This window comes from Aricia agestis, chromosome 4 (genome assembly GCF_905147365.1).
Source record: "Aricia agestis chromosome 4, ilAriAges1.1, whole genome shotgun sequence".
Classification (NCBI taxonomy): Eukaryota; Metazoa; Arthropoda; class Insecta; order Lepidoptera; family Lycaenidae; genus Aricia; species Aricia agestis.
Window position 1 is genome coordinate 2,373,836 of NC_056409.1, and position 10,325 is coordinate 2,384,160.

The window sequence follows — 10,325 nt, forward strand, 5'->3', positions numbered from 1 at the left end:
AACTTACTACACTTCGCTGTCCGCCCGTCCGTCTATCTGTCACCAGAATAAATCTCGTAACCACGATAGCTAAACCTCAAATGATGTATTTCTGTTATAACAAAATTGATTGCTCGATATCAATAAACGGTACGGAACTCTTTGTGAGCGAATTCAACTCGCACCTGGCAGATTTTTATTAAAATGAAGTTAAACCCGCTGACTCAGGGTGGGAGGTGATAATTTTATATTCACGGGGCTTCGCTCAAGTAACGCTCGAGTTTAGCGCGGAATTTTTATAGTTTTAAAACATGAATTTTATATCAAGTGCCAAGTTTTCTATTCAGTTGCATATTTAAATAACGCGATCGTTAGTTTTAATCAATAATTAATTGTAACACGATTGCTTAATACATTTTAAAGTAGAATTATCGCTAGCATAGTTTTTCTTCTGAAGTTATAAAATATTTCATTCGATTGAAGAAGATGTAAATGTGGGACATCCTATTTTGTTAGTTTGATTCTTCCATCTTGTGGTACACAATACGATGTAAATGTGATATTATTAACAAACACAATAAATGCTCTCGATACGGGAGTACTTATAGAAGTACTCCCTAACTATTACTTTGCTGACTGAAAATAAGGCTAGGAAACATCTGTATATTATGTACCTAAATACCTACGTTAATCCCCCAATTAAAAAAGTTACAGCCACGTAATAATTCATAATAGAAGCCTTTAAGTCACCCGGAGGCCCGACGATAATACGAGGTCGGATTAAAATGTTGAAAACTTGCGAGGGTTAACACGAAAATGAAATTTAAGCCCACGAATACAGATTCGCAGTTCGATTTAATTATCAGTAATGGGATCAGCCGGCGGCCGCTGGCGCGGAAACCGAGTGGAAACAAAACTTCCAATGGAAGAGTTCGTAATAAAATTTATGAATTATTTTATTGAAATTTTAACCGGCCCGATGATTTAACGTTATCGGTCGGACACACGAGCTTTGGTTTATTCGATTCTCTTTGCCGCTTTTAAGTGTACGTAGCGTCGAGAGCGGTGCAAACTTTGATCGACGATGAGGCTGAAGATAGTCGATCGGCCGGACGTATGGCACTCCGGCCGGTCCGGCAAACGAGTCCGGCTATATAATTTGAAATTCAGCGTGCGCCGTACTCGCAGAACCGTTAAATGAATGAACTTTTATAAGTTAAGGTCCCCGACTCGCCGCGCCGCTTTAATACCGACTTTGAGGATTCCCGCCGTGATGAACAGTTCCCTTACTTTTAATGACTTTTTGCTAATATTCGGAGCCTTTGATGCGAAAAAACTTGGCAGAGCCGTGAATTATTAGGTTTATTAACAAAATGTTACATATAAAAATACGGTATATTTTTAGTAGTCACCTTTGCCTACCTCTTATCGTGTAAGTTTTGAAATGAACTGCATAAATTTTTCCTACAACTGAAAGATTAAATTTATTATCTAAGGAAAAAAATGTTATAGTTATTTTTGGCTTTGGAAGATAATAATAAGTTCTTGTTTTTACTACGGTAGAGCGCAAGGATATGCCATTTTAGAAGTGACTCGCAGAATACGTGGAAATATTCAGTCCCGTCCACAGAGCAGAGCCGGTAATTAATCGCAGGATCCACGCAGACCACAGTAAAGCTAAACGTAATTAATTACACAAAGCTAATTAAAACATGTGAACTTCAAAATTAACCCGCGTTTTGTTTTCAACTCATAAAGCTACAATCTACGAGACCGCATTCCCTCGTCATTGTAAATTTCATTTGTTTTGTAAACGCTCGGCTCGTTTTACGTTTTTCTCGTGAAAAAAACAATTCGTCACAATGCGTGTTATTATCTGACGGGTCGCTCAAACTGCATTCTCGTTGCGATCAAAATGCCTAAGATTTTTAAAACTATAATATTCGCCGGCTCCTGCGCGCTCCTCGTGTATTTATTAAAAAGTGAATTTCTCGATAGCGATGAAGAAATTGAATTAAAATATTTATTGAGAACGCCGGGAACGCTCAAGAAAATAAGGAAGGAAATAAGGAGCACGAGAAATGTAAGCGCAGCCCAGAAATATACAAGACCTAGAAGGTTACCTAACGATTACAAGTACATTTTGAAGTGGACTCAGGCGTTCAGTCACTTCGATTCGCCGATGTTTAGAAACGGACAGAAGGTTTTCTTAGATCACAACTGCACCTTCAAAAACTGTTACATGACCAACGACAAGAGTCTGCTCGTCGATCTAAGACATTTTGATGCGATTATCTTCGACGCGGAGAACACTTGGGATGCCCATCCTCCCTTAACATTTCCTCACCAGATGAGGATCTTCGCTTCAATCGATTCGGCGACCAACGATCCGGTGTGCGACGAGTATTACGACGACTTCTTCCATCTGACGTGGACCTACAAATTGGACTCCAATATCTCCAGCCCCTTCATTAGGATTCAAGATAAAAACAATAATGTGATCGGCCCCAGGATAAACATGCCGTGGGTCAGCCCGATGGAGCCGACGGGCGAGGATGTGATCGCGAAGCTTAACGATAAGGAAAATGCGGTGGCCTGGTTCGTTACTGATTGCCATCTGATGCGTCGAATGACTGTTGTGAAGGATCTCGTCAAATCCCTGAAAAAACACAACTTGAAACTGGACATTTACGGCCCTTGTGGAAACTTGACGTGCCCGAGAAATAGGATGGAGGAATGCTTGGGTATTTTGCAGCGAAAGTACTACTTTTACTTGGCATTCGAGGACTCGAATTCCGAAGACTATGTAACGGACAAGATACTGTATCCTTTACTACACTACACTGTGCCTATCGTGTTCGGGGGAGCGGACTATTCTAGGTGAGATTTGTTTAAATTACTCTAATTCTTTCAACATTATAATAATAAAATAAAATATTCCCTTTTTTTTAAACAAAAGAGAATAAAATTATTTCCTGATATTTGAGCCCGGAGCGTATGAAAACCTGACAAACTTTGATTTAAATGGAAATGTTATCACAACTGCGCCCAGAAGCGCTCTCGAATTATTGGGACGTTTTTGTGAATCAATTTTGCGAAGATAATAACGCTGTCATAACCTTTTGTTGGGATAACTATGTTTTAATATATTCCATTATTAGATTCCTCCCTCCCGGCTCGTACGTCGATGCTGGAAAATTGAAATCCGATCAAGTCGTCGATTTAATGGTTGAGGCCATGCGCGCGCCCGCTGTTTACCGGGATTATTTCAGGTAAACTCGCAAATTGCTATCATGTATACTGTACAAATTCATACTTACGGGGTATTTTTCAAATAGTATTCAAATAATTTAATTAAAATAAACTCTTAGTATTGATAAAGTCTACTTCCTTATTTAAGTCATCTGCTATTTCATCAACAACGCCTAAGCAGTTCGCATGCACTTATTTATGAAAAGGCAAATTTATTTCAAAAAGTAAAGAAGATAGTTTAAATGTGTAATAATCCTGAACACAGACGGTCTTATCACAAAAAACTAAACATCTGTTGAACAGTTGTTTTGAGACCATTTTGTACTGAATTTTTCTCTAATCAATTGTTCAACAGGTGTTTAAATCTTTTGTAGTAGGACCCTGATTATTTTAATTTGAAAAGTGGTCATTTAAATAAAGCTCGTTTATAACCAACTTGAGTTTTAAGTCAGTTGTCACCGACAGATGGCGCAAGTACTACGTGTACAAAGAATCGCCTGGAGGTGCTGACGTGTGCAAACTGTGCGAACTTCTCGACGAACCGAACTTCGGAACACGGAACAACTTCAGGCGGTGGTGGAATTCTAATTATGAAAATGTATGCAAGATCCCATTCATCAGGAATTCGCAATTTAAATTTTGATTTAGTTTTAAGGTGTTCCTGTACTTGATGACAATTGGGTGTGTGTGACAGGTTTAGGGCATTACCATTCTTTAGCTGCAAAACGGGGAGCCGTTTGTAGATTAAACCGCTTGTAGAATGTAGATTCACGTGAATCTACAAGCGGTTTAGATAGTATGAACAATCTAAAATTTTGTAATATAGTCATTCCATTTTTGCTACCTTAGGTTGGGTTGCACCATGAAGCTATTAAAGAGTTTTAGCTTCGTGGGTTGTTTTAGCTTCGTGGGTTGCACCAACTAACTGTAACTGTAACTTTAACTTTAACTACAATGCAAAATGTCAAATCTTCGGTTAAAGTTAAATATGACGCCATATTTAACCTCCGCTCATACGTATATCTGAAAATTTACTATGTTTTACAGTGTTATATTTTTCCTGTCGATTTTTACGGATAATTCAATTTTTTATACCCTCAATCCCGTTACCTGTAGCTTCAATAAAATAAATAAACGCAACAGACATCTGTGAATTTCTCCGGTTATAGTTAAGGTTAAAGTTAAAGCTAAAGGACGCCATATTTAACTATAACCATAACTTTAACTTTAACCACGCCTCTGGTGCAACCCAACTTTAGAGCCTTTAATTAAAAAAAAATCTAAGCACTGATATTCTAATATCAGTTAATATAATACAAGGTAACAAAACTAAGTGTTAATAGTTTAGGGTGTGAATGGGTTCCCTATACATAGTTCGCTGTGAAAGTGGCAGCGCTGGGGGAGTAACTTTTTTTTTACTTTTGTATGGAAAAATTCATGACGCTCGCTTGCCCATACAAATCACAAAAAAAACGTTGCTCTTTCAGAGTTGCTACTTTCACAGTGAACTTTATATGGGGAACCCATACACACCCTAAAGTATTATCACTTAGTTTTGTTACATCCTGTATAGTAAAACCATTTGGCTGGATTATTTAGATTTCAGAAACATGCAATCAATAAACCAATGTTAAATAATTCTCCGGCCACCGACAACCGTTAAAGCACCCAATCTTCATCCTCATTGGGGTAAGCGGATTTCGTTTAAACATTAAATAAGTCGTCTATGAATTATAATCTGTCGGAAAGCTTAAATTGTCAAAGCTATCCTCTCGTTAAGCCGTACCATCCCCCCCCCCCCTCCCGCACTCGTCTCGAACATTCCAGATAATTCCAATTAAATGGACTCATCACGACTCACTATTTTTTAATTAATGGCTGAACATAAATGTTCGTTAAACGACTCTTGTGTTGGTCCTCCGAGCCGGATTTCCGAAGTTTTAATTGCCGGTTTAAGGTAGATTATCCCTACCATGTATCAGAAGTTACGTGTAATGTCAAAAGAGTTTAACTAGTAGGTAACTACTAATATTGTGACTATCAACTAGGTACTTACGCCAGTTAAAAACTTTCCTTTGTATATGTATAATTAGACACCAGGAAAAGTTCTGAAAGTATTGTTCAGACTATTTAGAATTTTGAAAACCAAAAACTGATATGCCTGTTAGTTGGGTAAACTAACAGGCATATCAGTTTTTCCTTTATGTACCTATTAAAACTCTTTCATAGACAATTTGTGGTTCCCGTAACTTGATCGAGCCCAGCCGACAACTAACATTCACTTTACATCCGAACAAATAACTTAGGTTCGCCGTCTTTAAATCAACTATTGTTAATTCTCTGATGGTACAAAATCTTCCCAGGTCTTTAGTCGCATGTTATAAGCAATAAACTAACTGTAAACATACTTTAATTAACACTTTAAACTTGTTGAAATACTTCGCCGGTTCAAAGTTTATTTAACTAATATTTGCAGCCGACTCTGACCCTAGTGCTTAAAAACATTACTGCGAGCACGCGTTACTTTAATTGCAGATATTAAGTGGTTCCACATACTCTTGATAAATAATATAAATAATTAATGGAAACAGATATCTAAGATCATGAAAACTACATTTTTAGGTAAATTACAAAATGTACCACAATGTGGAATTTAATGAAAATTAATCATAATCAACTCTCCTACTGTCTACCGTCCACGTAAGATGTCAAACTCTTCATTAAATTAAAGTTAAGTAATCACTAAATGTCTCTTAACGCGACCATTGGAGTTCTAATTAATTTATAATTTATACTACCAAAACGCATTAGTTTTCACAATATATTTACAAACCCATCCATTTCTACCGTGATGTTATAAGAAATGGACTCCAATAAAGTTCCGCAAAACTTCGCGACTCACTCACCTATACCACAGTATAAGTATTATTGAGTAGATTAGCTAAGTTGTGTTGTGTCCTTGGAATAATTAAACATGATTAAACAATAAAGGTGTCGGTTGGCAGCGGACGACATGAAGCAACCGCAGACGTGTCGTCGCGTTACTACTGGTTTGTATGTATTTCTATGAAATACCCTGCGCAGCTAGCGACACGAAGCTAGCGACACATTTATAGAAATACATAGAAATGATGCGTCGCGACGATTTATGTAGGCGGCTTCCAACTTGTGCTTTTAACATGATAATAATGTGACAAGTATTATTTTAATATGTTACATTGGTTTTACAGTTGATTTTTAATGGATATTCGTGTGTAACACTAATAAAACATAATATTCTGTACTAAAAACAATTCTATAACATTAAGTTTAAACTGTTTTGTTTTAAGTTAAAATGTTTCGCTACACTGTGTCGCTACTTCAAATTATCAAGCTGTATGTATGCATAATACGTTCGAATCGCTCGATCTAGTCCGAGTATACAGAATATGGTCTACTGTACATATTTATATTGTGCCTGCACTCTGCTCTCGCAGTCTTTGCATAACTTGGCCCATCATAGTAATTGAACGAAATAATTAACTGCAACTAAATAACTCTGTTACTTACATTAAAGTTTACTTAAAAACAAAGTTGCTTTTCATTTCATTAAGATATTATGTTTTTATGTTATGTACATTTATGCTTTTAGGTCTATAGAATAATTATCGTATATCTCAATTACAGCTTTCAACGCTATTGACTCCACTTACGAAATAACTTTTATAATAATTTAACAAATGTAGACATTTCACATTATTTAACAAATAAACAACAAAAGACTTTTATTTGATTTTTTATTAAAAGACGACAAATCCGACAGACGCCATGATCATCTTACAACTACGACTATAGACGAATTTAAACTTACTCCGATAATTCTCAAGAAATGGCATAAGCAAGGTCCTAGAACCTATATCTTTAAACTAAGCTAAAGAATAGCTTTGTCCACACTGTGCCTTTTTCTGTTCGTCAAGGGTATGCGTTATAGCGCAGTCAACAGCGAACGTGAGGCATGCCCTCTGACCGTATCCAAAAAACAAAAATGACAATGTTGGCGTTGCGTTCGTTGACGCATTCAATTACTGAATGCCAAAACGAAAGTTGAATGAAAGAAGATGACGAAAATTGAAGACGAAAGCGCATATTGTGGACATAGCTATTCACACATATATATACTTATAGTACAGTGGGGTGAAAATTATAGCTAAACTTCTTACGTATTATATGCGATAGCAATAAAAACTATTCCAATTTATCTCGACCTGATTAGAATAGCAATAGGTGTATAAATGTAGGTGGTGAAATATAGTGGGCCCGTCCCGGCGTACTGTTTCAGCCTCTGTAATAGAGGCTTATCTTCTTATCAGATTACTTCGCCCGTTCCTGTACATACTAAAATATTGGGGGATTGTTTTGTCGTCGGTTAGTGTTATTTTAAGAATGTATTTAGTAGCAGGTGTGAAGCGTATGAATAAATGATGCCTTCTTAGTTGCGCCGTAATGGGTAAATCGCCATTTTGTTTATCCTATTATTTAGATTTTTTACGTTTTGAACATTAAAAAATCGGCCAAGTACGAGTCGGACTCGCGCATGGAGGGTTCCGTACCATTATAGAGCAAAATTAGGCCAAAAATTGTGTTTTTTGTATGGGAGCCCCCCTTAATTTTTTATTTTATTTTAGTATAAAAATTAAATAATAAAGTACATAATATATAACTAAGGATTTTGAGAAAAATCAAGTACCTACCTGTTGCCATTTTTGATATAAGTAGAGCAAAAAAAGCCAAAAAAATCACGTTTGTCGTATGGGAGCCCCCCTTAATTAATATTCATTTTATTTTGTTTTTAGTATTTGTTATTATAGCGGCAAAAGATATACATAAACTGTGAAAATTTCAACTCTCTAGCTATTACCGTTCTTGAGTTAAAGCCTGGAGACATACAGACAGACGGACAGAGGGACAGACGGACAGACAATGAAGTCTTAGTAATAGGGTCCCGTTTTTTACCCTTTAAAATAAAAAAAAAAATAAAAAATGTTTTATTTCTGAGTAAATTTGAATCAATTTTTTTCAGAATGTCTACCTGACGCCTACCACCGGTTCGGGAACTACCCCGGCGAGAAGAACCGGCGTAAGAAACTTTGGGTACGGAACCCTCAAAACACCAAATCCAAATCGTCTTTTCAAATTAAACTCATCAATTTAGGAGGTAACGTGCTACGGAGGAACGGCTAGTTAAAACAACGATTCCCAATGATTATTATGTCACTAAGGGTCAATTCAGACCGCAACGCGACGCGTAGATTTCTAAAGTACTGCCCTAGTAGACAAGCGGCAAGCGGTTATCGTAAACGCTAACAAAATGTATGCGATTTGACATAAGTCATCGCTTCGCTAGCGAATACTAATGTCAAATCCCATACATTTTGTGGCGTTGGCGTTTACGATAATCGCTTGCCGCTTGTCTAGGCCCTCTGAATTGACAAATTTCCTGAGCGTGAGACGTCTTGCAAATCTGTCATATCCATACAAATTTTGAAATGCATGGGAAATGCGTCTACGCGTCGCGTTGTGGTCTGCCGCTACGAAATAGTAGCTACGACCCGTAGGGCTTCGTAGCAGCTGGCTGCGCTATGCCGCTGCAGCATTTTTTTTTTCTTCTTTCTGTACTACGAATAATAATAAAAATACTATTCATAGTTTCTGTACTATTAATTCCCAGGCTTTTCGTTATCCATTTAGTGGTTTTACTTGTGAAAATTAACAAAACCAATAAACTCGTGTTACAAAACCTCAAAGACCGGGCCCAAGAGTAGTTTCATTTGTTTCATAACTGACGAGATATGTTTTATCTTATAAAAAAATCATGTCCTGGTTGAATAAAGAGTCATGATGTATGTACGCACAGAAAATAGTGGGGCAAAACTAATTAACAAGTTGTAACGCGACGCGGAGATTCTGGCGTAGTTCGAGTCATTTTTGTCGAACTGACATATATTTATCAGTACAATTATTGGAACCACATTAGGATGCCTGACGCCCGATTATTAGCCAGTAATCACTGTCTCAGATTTTGATCTGTATTACGCATAAAGTTAAATAGCGGAATAGAGAACAAAGGCCTGAGCAAGAGAGATGTCACTATCAGTAACACTGCGCGGTAAAAAGAGACGTGTGATACATGACAGCAGCACTCTTTTTTTGACGTCCAGTCGGCATGTGCCGCACGTTGACAATTTAATCTCATAGAAATCATGTTCAATAATGCTTGTCTAAGTGTATACGTACACATATTTTTACACACAGATGAAACCAATTTCGGTTTCGTTTGACAGCTCGAGATTGTTACTCTATTCCGCTAGGTATATTAACTTTATGGTATTACGAGAGTGCTGACTAGTCAATATATTAAGATATAAGGCCATCAAAATAATAATCTGTTGAGGTAATAATGTCCTCTACATTATCTATATTTTTTTACCACAGACAATATAAAACGTATACCTATTTCTTGCTCTATTAAACTTTGATACTTCTGATAAGCGAGTAAAAGGGGATAAAAATATGATAGTGAAGCTTAGATAGCACATAGGCCACTTTGAGGCATTCAAATAATAATGTTAGCTAATTTTACGTACTTACAAGTTAGCAACAGTTCAATTACGAAACTTCAATAACAAAAGATTCTAACTATAAAATATCGATCTACAAAATATGTAATTAATTTTCTGACTCTCCCTCCCCCCCTGGTGAGGTTTCGTGAGATTTTATTCAACCCCCGCCCCCACCCCCCAATCTCACGTGAGATTTTTCAGACTGTGGGTTTCTTACGTAAACGCGTTGGATTGTTTGACGGTCTGTAGATGTATAACGTCGTAGTATGAATGAAATTATTTTCTTTCGAACGAATTATTGAATGATCTTAATCGTATGACGATTACGATTAAATCTTAAGCATACGTACAATCTCGATGAATTGGACCAAAATATTTTTTTTACTAACAATGAGAAAAAAAATACGTGAGATTTGCCGAGACCCCTTCTCTCCAACGTAAGATTAGATGAGATTTGACTCGACCCCCCCCCCCCCCCCCCCCCCTTTAACACCG

The 10,325-nt window shown here is 37.0% G+C and overlaps 1 protein-coding gene across 1 annotated transcript; it reads left to right on the top strand.

Moving 5' to 3' along the window:
• The first annotated feature begins 1,894 nt into the window (after positions 1–1,894).
• Positions 1,895–4,088, top strand: LOC121726049 (alpha-(1,3)-fucosyltransferase C-like). The gene is made up of 3 exons (XM_042113266.1): positions 1,895–2,859; positions 3,141–3,251; positions 3,697–4,088. The coding sequence occupies exons 1-3, from the start codon at positions 1,895–1,897 to the stop codon at positions 3,872–3,874; spliced, it is 1,254 nt and encodes a 417-aa protein (XP_041969200.1). The 3' UTR covers positions 3,875–4,088.
• The last annotated feature ends 6,237 nt before the right edge of the window (positions 4,089–10,325 follow it).

Bases quoted from the DNA above. Each gene is read 5' to 3' on its own strand.
- LOC121726049 (XM_042113266.1), top strand. From the start codon at position 1,895: ATGCCTAAGATTTTTAAAACTATAATATTCGCCGGCTCCTGCGCGCTC. The intron at 2,860-3,140 runs GTGAGATTTGTT...TTCCATTATTAG, and splicing joins GGGGGAGCGGACTATTCTAG to ATTCCTCCCTCCCGGCTCGT. The intron at 3,252-3,696 runs GTAAACTCGCAA...TGTCACCGACAG, and splicing joins GTTTACCGGGATTATTTCAG to ATGGCGCAAGTACTACGTGT.